This window comes from Aptenodytes forsteri, unplaced genomic scaffold (assembly GCF_000699145.1).
Source record: "Aptenodytes forsteri isolate BGI_AS27 unplaced genomic scaffold, ASM69914v1 Scaffold159, whole genome shotgun sequence".
Classification (NCBI taxonomy): Eukaryota; Metazoa; Chordata; class Aves; order Sphenisciformes; family Spheniscidae; genus Aptenodytes; species Aptenodytes forsteri.
Genome location: NW_008794747.1, coordinates 2,065,923 through 2,082,171, shown reverse-complemented (window position 1 = coordinate 2,082,171; position 16,249 = coordinate 2,065,923). Strand labels below are relative to the sequence as shown.

Here is a 16,249-nt window from a genome sequence, read left to right as displayed (position 1 = left end):
CGCACTTACAGGAAGTTCTATTCTAAATAACACAATTCTGATGCACTGTGAACATTGAGAGTTCAATAGTCTTAAAAATTTCCTATTTCCAGAAACACATTTTTATCTATCTTTCTATAGCTAGAACTTAAAAAAAAAAAAAAAAAAAAAAAGCCAACCAAAAAAAAAAAAGAAAGCGAGAGAGAAAGAAAGAAACCTAGATCTCTAAAATAAAATAAAAACCAAACAGGTTCCTATCAGTGAAGTGGAAAGGAGGGGGGCAGGGGAGGCTTGAGGGGGGTGTTGGGGAAAGCAGCTGAGAGGCAGAGGCAGAGAAACACGACTCAGGAGCGTCTCAGGGCTCTCGGATCTGGGGACAGAAGTGAGATTGGAGAAAGTAGAGCGATGCCAAGGAGGAAACAGCAAGCACCCAAACGGGCTGCAGGTAAGGAGAAGCCATCCACTTACACAGCCTCTGTCTCTCCGCTCCTTCCAATCCTACCCCCCATCTTTATTATTATTTAGGGTCACCCTTGCTTTTCCGGGCTGGATCTTTATTTATTTACCCCCCTCCCCCTCCCTTTCCCTTCGTAACTCTGTGAGCCAGTTTCATTCCTTATTGCCAAGATCTTTACTCTGACATGGGCTGTCCCCTTCCACCCTCCCGCCGCTCCCACCGCGCTCGGTCCCCGCTGCCTCCTGCTCCGAGCTCCCATCCTGCCCTGGCTAAACTTTTCCCCCCAACTTTCTTCCACTCGGCTCCCCTTCTCCCCCGGCCCCTTTCCCTTACCGAACCGAAAGCAGCCTCCCATTTGCTTCCCGCTTTAGTCTTTTTTTTTTTTTTTTTTTTTTTTCTTTCTCTCTTTCTGATTTCCCCCCCCCTCCTGGTGGTTTTTGTTTTTAAACCGTCTGTTTCGCGAAGTGGGTCGGTGTGTTTAATCTTTTATTTCGCCGTGTTTCTGGTGGCAATGCTGGCCGGGGCTGTGTGTGTGTGTGTGTGTCTGTGTGTGTGTGTGTGTGTGCGCGCGTTGTGTATGCCTGAAATAGTACAGGGACTGTCTCTGCTGATGAACCCGGTGGGGAAGTTCAGCCTTTGATCATCAGTGGTGAAAATTGCAACAGGAAATAAAATGAAACGTTCTGACTGTTAGAAGACAATCCACATTTTCAAATCAAATCCTTCTTTTGTTTTGTAGCCGAGTTTATATATTTGCACATGCCAAATGGTTTTGCAATTTATTTTTTTTAAGAAGAAAACAGTTTGCAACTTTGGAAGTGTTTTGTTTTGTCGTTTGTAGGGTGTTCTTTTGGGGGCCAGGCAAAAGAAACAGATGAGTGGGCCTGTATAGTAAATCTTTTCAAAGAGTTTTCTTTCAGGCTGCTTAATTGCTTTTTATTTTTTTTTAATAGTGTGGTGGGGTTTTGTTTCTGGGAAGCGCAATATGGAAGTTCATTTTTCTTCTGCCAGACCCACCCACTGAAAAATCAGCTTTCCAGTTGATTGCCAGCTTTGATTTGACATTTGATTGATCACCTGTCATCTTGCTGCCTTTGATCTATTCATTCTTGATATATATCAATAAATCACTCACCATGGTAACCCAAGTGCCAATGACGTAAGGCTTGCCCTCTAGATTCTCTTAGCCAGACATGCACAATTATTATCTTGTTTGGCTTTTAATGTAGGCGTTTTTTTTCCCTTCTTTTTTTCTTTGTTTCCTTCATCAGATTTGTTCTCTAAAGAAAATTAGTATTTTATGGTTTTAGTTTAAAAATGGTTTACTAATTTTTCCTCCCCCTTCTGAATATTTTCTAGGTGTAGCATATTATATGTGGGACAAAATGTATGGGCAAGTTTAGTGGCATACTTGAATAAACTTTGCAAAGTAGTGCTTGGGATTCATTCAAGGGTAAATGTTAGAACTGGGACATGCATAACTTTTGTAAACTTACATATTTTGCCATATTCATATAGGTGTAGGACAATGGCATGCAGGCAGAGTCTTTTGGGACGTGACCAATGAATGTACCTATGCAGGTTGCTAGTATGATTCCTGGCAAGCAAAGATCCCCTTTAACCGTAAATAATAGTTAAGCCAGAAATGCATATATATAGGTATTCGGAAGAACTCTCTGATGAGTTGCTATTATTGTTTTATTCACAAAGAGGTTATATCTGAATAAGGCATTAACGTTTTCAACTTGCAGGATAAATAGCTATTTTTTCATGGATGCTGATCATCACAATGACAGTGCTAGAATTGCTCCTTTTTTCTCTCTGTCAGGAGTATGAGGCTTCATTTTATTTTGTTTTCAAAGTAGAATTTTCACTTGCAATGTGTGTAGTATCTTTTTGTAGAAGGGGCACACTGTTCTTTTTTAGAAACATAGGCTACAGAGTAAGTAAATTTTTTGCGAGCAAAGCCCATGCTGTTGTTTCCCGGGATTTCCCTGCTGAGAATACAGTAAGATATGTTTTTATCCAGAACACTGCAGTATTTCTGAGAATCTTAATGATGAGGTAGAAATTTGAATGGCCACAATAACATCTCTCCTTTCTTATTCTCCTTATAAAATGTGCATTGCTCTTTAGTGGTGCATTTCTTTGATTATATTTGTCGTCAGATCCGTGTTATTTCAGGTGAGCAAAATACTGCAAATGCAGTCCAGTTTCATCCAGCATAACTTATTTGAAGTAGGTTTATACATTTGCAATAGTTCTGCTCTGAAGTTGTATTTGTGTGGTTGGGGGGGGTAGAGAGGGTTTCGAAGAGCAGACGTGCCTGTTGTATATAGTTCTTAAAACTGACTTTCATTTTCAGGGATAGTACTGAGGTTCTGTTTTGTATGGTGAAAAATACCTCAAAGTGACAGTAGACAGACTGTGCAATAAGAAATGAATCACTCATCAAGGCTGATAGCAAAGCTCCTTATTCCTTTTATTTAAAGGAGTTAATACATTATATATTACTTAATTTTCACTTTTATTTATTTTTAGTTGTACAAGTTCAAAGGTATCAGTTGCACTGCATTTTGTCTTGATGGCAGCAGAGATATTGAAGAGAAGTTTGCAACTTTTAGCTTCTTTAGATAGTTCACCTTCAACGGAAGAAAAATGATAAGCCTTATGATTCTGGACATGCCTGCTTTTGTCATTGCTTAAAATTAAATACTATGCACAACTGTAAATAATTACTACCATGCACTGACTTTGAAAGCAGGTCTCTAGTTTGATTAATGAATAATGTAAAGGTTAGAGAGAACCAGCGAGTGAATCAGAAGTGAAGTCCTGCTGCTAGATGAAAATCTATCTAGAGAAATATACATGGCAATTTTGTCCTTTTCTATTATTAATTTTAAGCCTTGTATTCCTAAGAAATATATTACAGACCATTGTAATGAAACAAGGTAGTGTAATTGGATAAATGGGGCACTATGTATGTTTGATGATGGGTATTTTTGATCTCAAATTACACTTTTAAAGACACTTTATTTCACATCAACAGCGAAACTATGTCAAATGCATTTTGATCTTTCCAGGGCCGAATCTTTTCTGAATCGTCATTCCATTTTGAGATCGTCATTTCCATTTCGATAATTCTTGAAGCACACAGTTACAGCTCTTTCTATCAGTGCCTGCTTTAGTGTCATACTTCTGTTTACAATAAACAACCCATTTGTGTTGTAGCTTTCACCCAAATGAATCACAGAGGGCTTTACAAACTGTGGGCCTAATTCTTCTTTTGCTCAGGTGCAAATCAAAAATAGCTTTACTAGCAGCGTCGGTGCAGTTGCAATGAGTACTGTCTGCTCCTGCGAGTAAGAAGAGACTCAGGCCCAGAAAGTACTTCATCCTTCAATGAAATGCAGCCACCTCTGGGGTAGAAGTCTTGTAACGATTCCATAACAAATGGTAATATATTAACAGAAGGGTGGAAAAAGGGTGGGAGCAAAGCAGAATTGCTATTCAGATTTTATTCCTAGGGGTATGAAATAGCTTTCAAACACAATTTCACTGGATTAAACTCTCCTTTCCCGTGCAGCTTGTTTAAATGTGCATATTTTGTTTTGTGATCATGAATTGCTAGTTTGCTTTTTTAAAGCCTGCAAAGAGGAATCTGGACTTAACACCTTTTCCGGCTGCAATTTTGTGTTTCTTCTTTTCTTTCTCTCCCAGCTCCAATAGGCTAGCTAAGAACCAAAGCTCTGGAAAAGTACAGCAGAAACAGATATCAGTCACATTTATTTTGTTTATTGGAGCTGTAGAATAACACAGTTTTGTTTTTGGAAGAGTCCTCACAGAGCAGCAAACAGAAGACGGTTAGCAGTCAGTACTTTAAAGCTGCAGTTTGCACCTTAGTAGTAAAAGGTTATTTAAAATAGAAACATATTTAGAAAGTGAAATTCTGCTTCTTCAGAGAGCAGAGTAGATGACCGGCTAGGTCCGATATGTATATTTCTGTGATGAAAGGAAGCGATATATACATGTATTAGTAACCAAGAGCGTTATGGCTTTTCGAGTGTTATTTGTATCCTTTATTATAGGGGCAATAGAAGCAGGTTCCAAGCAAGCAGTTCTGAATGAAACTGTAGAAATGGCAGCACTGCTTTGTTTAAACATCCTCCAGAAAAGCAAGTGCACATCAAAACCACCTAAATAGCTCACGCCTCAGAACCTTTCAGTTACTGTGCACATCGCGATGCTGACAGATGACAAAAAAGCCAAGGTGTTCGCAAACAAGAGGAGCCTTTAAATCCTGGTTAATTAAATATATTCCAAAATAGGTACTTTTGGAACTAAAGAGGCACCAAAATTAGTCGCCATCTGCGTTAAATTCTGGAATCGGCTACTAAGCCCGAAGCTGCTATGTAATTTTTTCCCATGTCAAAACTCAGGCCTGAATGGGACAATTCTAAATCACGCTCGTTTTAGTTACTGTTTCCTTATTTCAATTTTACTCTCACGTATCAAAGCACAGTATAGTATCAGTATATAAAGAGTCGGACTCACCAAGAGTTCAGCCCCTGTGACTGTGATATCAAAGATGTTTCCATCAATAAATGACAATTTTATAGCACTTCTAAAAACATGTTCATTGTCAGAAATTCTTTTGCATAATGCTCTCCCTCTTCTGTGCTCTCTAATCGAAAAGCCCATTTTCTTCAAAACGGCAGGATTTTGGTATTTTCTCCCGGCACTTTCTCCTCCTGATTTTTTGCTCTCATTAGTAGCACCCACCTCAAGTAACTGTTTCCCCTAGAAGAGGTCCCTGGAGTTCCTCCGTAGCACAGGGCCAGGGTGAGCCTTTCTCCCGTCATTTTACTTCCCATCCCGATGAGGACATCACTCCCAGAGAGCAACTCCAGACTCATGGAAAAAAAAAAGCTGTCAGTTGCTGTGGCGGCAATTCCCAACTTAGCAGCAGCAGAGGGAATGGAACTGTACTCTATCAATTACAGTTGGAACCAGAGGCTGAACACTTATTGTGTTAAGCTATTGTGCAGATCTTAAGAGCTCAAATGTAAAAAAAATATCATGTCAGCTAGTGGAGGGAAGAATAAGGCCTGGTTCTTCTACTGGATGACATATTATTAGCAAATGTGAAGTAAAATGATTCAAATTCTCTGTAATGCCTCTCGGGTTGAGACATGTGTGTACCATATTATGCCTTAAAAAAGGGGGATCCTACTGACTTTACCACTAAAATAAGCCTTTGTTTTTCCCTTTTCTCTGCAAAATGAAAATATTTGTGAAGTTTTACCTCTAAAGCGTGCTCATGCAAGCAGAGAGACATTTTCATCTGTCTCCGGAATCTGATACAAGAGTCAATTGGAAACACATTACACTCAGCTGAAGTCTTACATTTCATTCGTGCAAGAGCAGTGATTTTTCATTACCTATTTAATTACAATAATTTACATGAGAGTGGGTCCAGTTCTGCAGCTCTTACTCAGCACTTTGCTTCAATGGGTAACTGGCCTGTGTAAAGACTGTCTATGTAAGACTGGGCTGTTTAGCTGCAAAATTAAATATACATGTTTCTTTACTAATGTTTTGCCTCTGAAGAGGGACCAGATTCTACCATTAAGCTTTAAATCTAGGGAGAGTTCTGCTTGTAACTTGTGTTACTAACGGTTGCATGCTATTCTTTTCTAAAGTCTGTATGACTGAGATATTTTGCTTGCTCAGCTAACTTCACTTCTCAAACAGGTTTCCATTCTCTGTGTTAATTATCGAACACTGTTTCTTGGTACCCGTAGATGATACGGTCTTTTAAAGAATCCTTTTTTAACGTGCAGTGTTACGTTGTGCACACGAGCAGCAGCTCTCAAGTAAATGCATGAAGATGGTTTTGCAAATCGGAAGCCTAAAAGTTCTCTGTAGTTTTAGGGACTAAAATCAGTTCTTTCTCATTAAGGTGACCTCTCACTTGAGGCTGTTGCATCGTGGCACCGAGTCATTTTTACCATGTTATAATAACGGCCTCTGCAACTCAGAAGTGCCTTGACAGCGAACGGTGTATTTTTTAAGGTTTCAAGGAGAAACGCATCATAGAAGCACACTGTTTCCCATTAGATTTACACATCCCTTTTTAACTGTTGCTGGCTTTTCATCAGTTACCTTGTGAGGTTTTTCAGGCAAAAAGAAGTAGAAAAACTGGTCTTATGATCTAAGCGTTGCATTAAGTGTTTCATTTAGGAAAATGAAGAGAATCTTTGTTTCCCTAAAATAAATGTTTTCCCCTTTGCCCTAGGAAAAAGAAAGTCACAACAATAGCTTCAAAATGACAAGATTAGATTGTGAAAAATACGTCGTTTATAATGTGCAGCACCCGATGGTCCCAAGTATTGGTAAAATTCCACAGTTAAATAGAACAAACAGTCCTAAATGTATTGGAAATAGATCCTCTTCAGGTATGCAGACATACATACCTGCGAAAAGGAGAGACAAGCGCCTGCCTGGGAGAGAGATGCACCGTTCTTACTGATACAAGCTGGAAAGCTCAGTTGTTTAGAGCAGGTTTTGATTATTCCACCGATATTTGCCCAAATGTTAAAATTCCTGTGATAACATCACAGGAGCTGTGTCCACTGAAAGTCCTTTGTTAGTGTTTATTTTCTTTAAACCCCCAGCTCCTGGAGTCTGGTGATTATGCAAGTGCCCAATATGCATTTTAAAAGGAAAATTTATTTTAAACTCCTTGCTATGGAGAACTAAGGAGCTTGAAAACATGCAGCCTAAGAGTTCTTATGCCAGAAGAAAAATGCCATGATTCTCAAAGTGACTGTTTTTAACATCTCATAATTTTCAGCTAGTCTCATGATTTTTGAGGGTGTGCTTCATGATTTATGGATAAAGAAGGTTGGCAATATTGCTTTTGACTTGTTCTGGTGATGAACTGGTGTATGTGTCTGCATATATAATTATATACATACACACACATAGTACCAGTAAACAAAACACATAACATAATGATGGAGTGGAGTTACGTGAATAGTAGCTCTGAATTTGTATTGCTATAAACAAAGCAGTTTTGAGGGAACAGACCATCAGTTCTTGAGGAGTGGCTTTCAATTGAAGTTTTAAGGAGATTGTTTTTAGTGGCAATTGAATCTAGAAAGTTAATAGCCAGTAACTGTTCTTTAAAGCCTAAACACTTGCAAGACCTACGAGGAATGCACAGCCTGCCTTTTTTCAGATATAATCAGTCTCAACTTTATTGAAAAAAAAATTTACAACTAGCAACATTAATGCTGTATTTTTATTGTATTAATGCAAATGAGATGCTGACTTCTTTCTTTCATCTCCATGGCTTGTATCTATTATAGCTGTATCTTATTGCTTTCTGTGTCTTTTCTCCCTGCATTCTGTAAACTGCTATCGTCTAATGATACTGAGGCTCATTAAAGTTACTCACAATGCTAAAGAGACTATGGGAAGCATCCTTAGCTCTAGATGGCTATAGAAAAGCAAAACTACTGAGCATACGGGGAAAAGTGATCCAGATCAACCCTTCCATTCCCATTTTGGGAAACTCTTAAAATTGATAGGTCAAACAGGAAGAAAAAACTTGCACGAAGGACTGTGTACTGGAAAGACCAGGTCATTTTTAATACACATCCCTACCTGACAAAGATGAAAAGCAATAAAGTTTTAAGGAGCTTTCTGGCTCTTCCTGCATCTCTCTCAAAAGACTCATTTAATTGAAAAGCCTGTTGTGCTTGTTTTTATGCATGTAAAAGAGAAAAGGGGCAATTTTGCACAAGGCCTAATATTCCAGCACAATATAATCAGAACTTTTTCTGGTTGCTTTCTGTTCATATAAAATTAAGATCCACTTATCTTAAATTGTAGTAAATCTCATTCAATATTGCTTTCATAACTTAAAAAATGCTGTTAAATATTCCCAAAGCAACATTGCTCAAGTGATATTTGGTCTGTTTATGTGGAATCAGTGCAGAATTTCTATTGATAAAGGAGCAGCACACAGTTCTTGTTTTTAATGAAAATACTTTAATTCTCTGGAATACCTTAATAGCAAAGGTTTTTTCTATTGAAACTCTGCTTAGAGATTGGAAGGAAAATCTGCACATTAGTGCAGTTCGGTATGTGCAGACAGCAAACCTATTTCTATCACTCACCCTCCACTTGGACAGAAGTAATTTTTTTTTGGTAGAAAGATTTTACTGAATTTTCCCCACATATAAATAATTTTCTGTGAATTACATTGGGAATCACCACCACAATTCGTAAGGCCAGCAATTTTCTTTGTACATATAGGAAGAACTCATTTACTTCCTGCAGCATGAGTGGACTTCACAGAAAAGAGCTGGATCTTTTCATGATGTACAGTTTTGTATCGAAGAAACATAACCTTATGCTAGCTGGTATATTGGTCTACCAAAATTAATTTTTTTATGTGTCTTTCAGCCATGTCATAACATTTATAAGCACAGTGCAAGTAGCATTAAATTAACATGTGAAAGGTGAAAGAAGCTAAGTAGTTATATTGATCATCTGTAGCATTAAATGCTAAAAAAATTAAAAGCTTTCTAGTGCTTTTGATTAGCTGCACGGTTCCTGCTCGTATATGTGTGCTTTGTTAGGAAGTGGAGTAATATTTCTTCACACTTAGCACATTTCTTCCAAGGTTTTCTTACTAATGCTATGTACTCCTCAGAATAACCCCAGTGAAGTAGAATATTTTTTCCCCGTTTTACGGAAAGGCAAATTGAAGCCAGAAGGTATTAGCTGATTTGCTCAAGGTCAAACAGCATTTGCTCCTAATTCCCTGCCCTAGGTACTAGATCACATTTCTATCAGCACACTTCCAGGGGAGAAAGCTGGGCTGGAGGCTTAAGGCAACCACATGCCTGCTGCTGGGGTGAGAAGAGGGAGCAGCCCACCTCCCCAGATTCCAGCACGGGGAATTGGCCGTGGAGGGGAGCTGGAAAGGCAGTTTCATCCCTTCTGTACAATTCCCTGTGGCGGAGGAGGCGGCACTTTGCTCATGCCCAGGAGCTTCCAAAAGTGGAAGGACTTGCAGTCAAAGAAAGCAGAGCTCTGTTAACAAGCCAAGGGAGCTTTACTAGGCAACAGTTTTAAGCAGAATAATTTAAGTTCTTTAACTTCCCTAAATTATCCTCAGATGCATTTTTGGTCAGTGATAAGTTTCAGGACCAGAGAATTTGGTTATGGTTACTTTTCCCCCCATATACTGTTCCACATTTCTTTGTCAGACCTGCGATCTAGCTTTGTATTTCTGACAGTATATAATGCATTGCCCTAAGAAATATGAAAAACCTCGTCTAGTTGTAACTAAACAGGTCATACACATTTTCCTCCACCCAGACTGCCAGAGGTGGTTAGAAATCTCTGATAATAAAGTTTGAGGCTCCGATTTTTGTAAGTCAGCTTCTAATGTTAAGAGACTAAATCCTTACCTGGGCATCTAAAGAGAGACCTGAATTTTTAAAAGCTTTTAGCGCCAAGCAGTTCCCATGGACCTTCCTCAGTTCCCTCTCTGGTGCAAACAGGAACTGTTAAGCCTCCATCAAGGGCAGCATTGTTTTTCTGAAGTGGAGATGTATGTATTGCCTATAGAAGAAATATGATGCAAGTAATAGCCTATGGATTCATTAAGGATTGTTTATGTTTATTTTCTCACCATATTACCTTTCAGGAATGGTCGTTTCAGCCATTATATTGACAGGAACTCAGAATAAATCTTAGGTAATATAGGGCTAATCTGCCATACCTGAGAGACCACCTGCTACCCTCTCGAACAGAGGCCAGATCGTTCGTTGCTGAATCACCAGGTAGGGCTTTCTTCTCTGGAGCTGGGGACTTGGGAAGCTCTCCAATGGCTCCTTTTCATGTGGAAATTAATGCTTGCCTCTATTTCTGAATAGTAGGTTATTAGAGTTCGTATGCAAATTCCCAGGATGGGAATTTGTCTCTCTTTGATAATTGATATAATAATATATATTTTTAGTGGTCCAAAGTCCTTGAGCTTGAGCCTTGTATCTGTAATTTATGTTTATTTCTTACTGTTATTAACTGTAATTTAGTTGTTGACGCCTTTCATTGCCTTAGATTGAAGGGAGTGTCTCTATCCCATTGCCCCTCCACAAACAGTGCCCTTTTAGGGTTCCTTATCCTGTATCCTTGCCCAGACATTTCCTAGCCTGTCAAATACTGTCATTTTATTCCTTACAGATCATTCACAGTACATCTCCTGTTGCACACACAAATAAGGAACAAATGCAATCAGGATGCATCATCGTTTAGCATAACAAATAAAAGCCGATCTGTGGAGATTTCCCTTAAAGCATCTCTTAATATGTATTGTCAAAATGTCTGAAGATGTCTTTTACTTGTAAGCGTTTAATTATTTGTGACAATTAAACTAATATTCAGAGCAGGAAAAAAATGAGGTTATTAAATATTTTCTCTTGTCAAAAGCTAACAAAATGTCACCTGACATAGCAAACTCCTTCAATTTTGTATTTCAAACATACCTTATAACTGAAAAAGCACTTGAACAAAATTACAGGGCCTCATTTCACAATTTGGATCCACAAATGGATTTTGTATTGAATTTGAGGAAATTGTGTTTTAAAGACCAGACCAAAATTTAAAGGCACATCATTAAAGTGTATATCAGTAATGAGCAGCTGAATACTTGATGATTAAAAAGGAGTTCTTATCAATTTTTAAGTCTGCACTGAAATTTAAGGCCAAGGGCCCCTCTGACTGAATCAGGGACTCAGACCTGGGTTTTGTAGCCTCAGCCAGTTATTGTTTTACTTGTGCATGAGAAAAAACAGCTCAAATAACACAGACCAAGTCATCAACCTTTTCTGTGTTCAGAATTATAGATGTTTTTGTTGTTTTTATCTGATGATCCCTCTAGCCAGATGGATTGTTTGAACCGGAGAGGCAACGTGCTGTGGATGGGGCAGAACGAGTAGCCAACATTGCTGCCCAGGGCTCAGCACCTTCACCTGCCTGGCAGCCCTTTAATGAACTTTAAAAGTTCAGCTATGTGATAACAAAAAGGGGAAAAAAATCAGGGAAGATCTTGAAAAAATCAGAAAACCAATGGAGGCCTTGGAAGCGCTCTTGTATGGATGCTGGAGTACTGCATAGCCCCGGGCACGGCAAAAATAACATCTATCTTATGGGTGCAACAGTTCCTGTAGTCCAGATTGTTTGGGGTTTTCTGTTGAGAGGCTTGATTTCTACTGGTTCTAATGTTTCCAGTTCTGAGCTGCTGAGAGCAACCATTTCCATTATCAAAATCTGTGTTTCCTTTCTTAAAATGTTCTTCCTGAAATTTAGGGTAGGATGTTATTTGGCAAAAAATTAAAAGACATACATCAGGGTTTATTTCAAAGCTGTGGGACCACTGTGCTTTCTGGCAGTGACGTGAACATTTTTCAGAGATATCTTCTGCTTTCCCTGAGAAAATCCACCCAAATTTGTCTGACTTATAAAGTCTAAAAGTTGCTGTTGCCAAAGAATTTTTAGAAGGTGACACAGCATTCTCCGATGTGCCATCTCCACCACGCATGCTCTGTTCTCGGTTTCTCTTTTTCAATTACATTCCCTTAAAATATGTTTTAGCTGGGGATAAGTAGGACAATTGCTTTCCCTGCTGCAGGGACAGCGATGGGTCTGAGCAGTCAAAGGAGAATGAGGAAATGGTCTGTATTGTGTGTTTAGCTGGAGCCCAGGCCCTGAGATGGGAAGCAGGCAAATTTAGGAAGCAGAACATGGACAAGCAGGGGTAAGGACAGGAGCAGAGAGCATAATGTTATTTGTAGAAAACGGTGGTAAAAATGTATACTTGACTCCATTGCCCGGTCAGTGTAGAGCATGATATTCAGCATTAGCTCTTGCAGTGAATGCACCTAACAGTTTCTGTCTAGATTAAGACCTGGATGGAAATAAGTATGGTTCCACATGTGCAGTTCCTAGCTTTCCTTAGCTTGCTTTTTCAAAAGCCTGGCTGGGCCCTGGCTTCATCACAGGCAGTGGATGGACGTGTGCAGGAAATGAATCTGCCTCAGCTGGGAAAAAAGGTACCATCTGTAGGGCCGCTGCTGGGTTTGTGGTGGGAGCGCAGAGTGTGAGGAGCCTCCAGGCTGTGGCGGGGCCCGGCCTGGCGCTCCTGAGGTGGGCGCTCAGCCCCAGGGGACCTCCTTCTGTGTGGAAAAAGTAGAAAAATTCACTTAAAATTTGCCAGAGTTGTGCCCCCCTGTCTGTTAAATGGCGGCAGCAATGTCCCATCCCTGAGACATTGTGCAGGCAGTTCGGGAGTGGTCGCGAGGCCGGTGCGAAACACCATCAAAATGAGGAAAATCCTGATTCCCTGCTAGGAGTCTGGAGGAGATGCGGGCAGCGAGGCTTGGGGCCACACCTTGACTGGCGAGAATTAAGCAGATGTATTGAAGAGTTCAGGCAGCACACTGAGAGGTTCGTGGAAGCCATGTAGAATGTATAATAATAATATATATATATATAGTGCAGTTGCGAGGTATCAGCGTGGCGAGCTGCGGGAGCTGCCTGGTCAGCTTGAAGAGTTCAGGCAGCACACTGAGAGGTTCGTGGAAGCCATGTAGAATGTATAATAATAATATATATAGTGCAGTTGCGAGGTATCAGTGTGGCGAGCTGCGGGAGCTGCCTGGTCAGGAGGCTGGGGTGGCGCGGGGCCAGGGGGAGCGTGGTGCCGCAGGTAGGCCGGAACAAAGCGTGGAAATTACTGGCAGTTAAGAAGCTGTTGTACAAAAGCGAGCAGCTCGGAGAAAATACAAAGAATAATGCCAGGAGTTTCAACCACAGATATCTGTTTAGATAAAAAGGGCCTGTTAGTCTGAGATCTCTTCTCATGCCGCAACATGCAAATTGCAGAGGGCTGATCCCTGTGTCGCTGTGTGAGTAACTGCCATTTACTTCAGCAGGCACTGGGCCCTTGCGACTCTGACTTTTGTTTTACTTGGGGCAGGGGTTTTTATTTTATTTCATTTGCTGCCCCATGGGATATTTTTCATAGAAATCGAATCTTTCTATCTGGAAGCCGGTGACAAAACTTGAACCAGGATCAGCAAGAGCGGAGCAGGTTGCTTTCAGGATATTGTACAGTTTTGTGTCACCTCCCAAATTTGTACATTAAATAACTAAAATCCTGAGAATGTTAATCTAGAAAACAGTCACCCTTGCATTACTCTTTCGCTGTTTCTATGAACTTATTAGAGATTTTATAAACTTGTGATTTGGGTTAAACAGAGGTAAATCATTTGGAGAAATATTTGCGGGGGGGCAGAGGGATGTTATGATGCCATCAACGTCTGGGTTTCCACTTGTTTGGATTAGGGACATTATACCTTAATCATTCCCAAACATCTCTGCTAAAATCCCTTCTTTCATTTTTTATCACCTATGAGGTATAGCCAGGCAGGTTTTCAATTTGTGTGTGTGTTAGGGTAAAGTGCTGAAATTTGTTGTTAGAGTGAGTATACGAACAGTCTCATTTTTATATTTGTCCTCTTTCATTATAATTGTTTGGAAACATTTTGATTCAGTTAAAATGTACTATTTTCAATATACAAAGTATGTACAGGGAACAAGGGAGCAATTATGAGTTTCTCCAAGGAAATAAGCATATCTCAGCCATCGTCCTACAACTGGGAAAGTTCTAATACATGACGTCTATATAATTTAACCTAATAATTTTTTTTTTACAGTGATGTAATGGGGAGAGTGACCTGGACTTTGTAAAAGTTCCCCTACTTACTACAGATTCCCAAGGGCAATGTAACATTCTAGACAGTGTTTTATATGCCCTGATTAAAATGTAACATATTTTTGCATTTCCTGTGCAGTGACCTGTTAGTGCTCATAGACAGAACACTTAAAGAACAGTTACAAGGAGACATTTCCAAATGTGCCTAATATGCGCGAGTTTTTATAACATTCTTATTTCATTTGAAATTGCAGCTACAGCAGGAACCGTTCAGACGGCACATTGATTTAACTTTTTAATCCACTGTTTTGCTATGTCAAGTAAAATAAATGTTTGTTTTTAGCTCTGTTTTTTTGCATCGCTAAAACTCGTAACTACTTGCTTTAAGCTTGGGATTCTAAAGGGAGCTACATTATCTGAGATTTAAAGCTTGCTTTTTGTAGCTGCTTTCTCACAACTCCCCCAAGAAAAAAAAAAAGTACAACTTTAGCAAAAAGGGCTTTTATATCTCTATCAATTATAGAAACACCAGCTGCAGTAGATTACAAATGTGTTTGGCTGATTGTGATGTTGTGTGGGGAAAACTGTCACAAGGAGCTGGATTCTGTTCTCCCTGACACCACCGGGATGTCGCACAGCTCCCCGGGCTGCAGCCGGCACTTCTGTCAAAGCTGGAGTGGGCAAGAGCAGGATCCGGCTCTGAGATTGCCAAATTGCATGCTGCCAAATCTAGCTCTGTACTTGAGCGCACGTCCTGGCGCTAGGAAAAAATATGGAGCTGTTGAATGTGAACACAAGTGCTAACCGTGTGTCATTGTGTATGCATGTGTGTTTCTGTGAGCTGAAGCAAAAGCCACACCAATCCGTCTGTAACCTAGACCAGAAACCTCTGGGGAGAATCACACAGGTTATTGTTGTTCTTTATTTTTTATATCCAAGATATTTGTTAACTTTTACTTTCTTGAAGAGCAAAGTGGGGAGTAAAGGCACCACAGAACAAAAGTTGTTTGACCAGCCCACAAAGGTAAAGTAGCTGGAAGTCATGACGAAAAGAAATACGATGTCAAGACAGCAATGCAAGATGGGCAATTTAGCATTTTTGGTGGTGTTGAGCTCAGGAGAAATTAATGTATCGAAGTGTGTGCGGGTCATATAACTCCACTAATATCCTGGGGTAAAAGGGTAGCAGCGTAAGGGCTTTCAGTTGGTTGCATCTTGGTTACTCTTTCATTTATCTTATTGTGCTTTGGGTAGCTCTGGGAGGATGTGGTTGGGCCCTGGTTTATTTTAACAAAGAGAAACTGACATAGCAAAGTTCTGTGTATACTTTACAGTGAAAATGCAATTTTCTATTTTCATTTAATCCCAGGAATGTTGGCATTTTCCAGGCTGTCAAACAAATGAGTCCACTGGAGGACAGTTAGATGTGTCTGTCTAGTTCATCTATCTAATATACCTCATTTCTAATGTGCCCATCACCATGGTGTCTGGGCGGGAAGTATCTGCCCTGATTTTGCTTTTTGTCTTTATTGGCTGTGGTAGCTTAATTGAATCCTAAGAGCTTTCACATTCATCTGCAAAAATAATAACAAAAACATTATCAGAATAATGATTCATTTTTGTACTCTTACTCAGAATTTCCCCTTTCTCTTCTGAGTGTATTTGGCTAGTTGATTATTGTTGCCTTATCTAGAAGAGGTTATATTTTAGAGGTGTTGTATTAAATTGGAGTTTTACCTGAGTCAGCAGTGACTCAAAACTTCATTTGGTGTCTAAAGTGAATTCACTCATGTCTTCTAACTTCCTTCTGCTTTTCTCTGCAGAAGCTGACTTCATTTACTAAGCCACCCAGTTAAGCAGCTGCATCTGTTCTGTGACCCTTTGCCATATAAAACATAGGTAAAGATAATAAAAAGTAATAGAAACTGTGGCTTCAAAAATTGTATCTTCATTTGGAAGCCCTGGTTTCTGTTAAATTTAATTACTTCTCTCTCTGCCATTTAGGTAAAAATGCATCA

General features: G+C 39.7%; 1 protein-coding gene across 1 annotated transcript in view; it reads left to right on the top strand.

Moving 5' to 3' along the window:
* Positions 1-217: 217 nt before the first annotated feature.
* The window catches only part of TSHZ2 (teashirt zinc finger homeobox 2), a 227,810-nt gene continuing 211,778 nt past the window's right edge, over positions 218-16,249 (top strand). Inside the window, exon 1 of the mRNA XM_009274059.1 lies at positions 218-424. Coding sequence (XP_009272334.1) covers positions 385-424 — 40 coding nt within the window. The 5' untranslated portion in view covers positions 218-384. The remainder of the gene's footprint in view (positions 425-16,249) is intronic.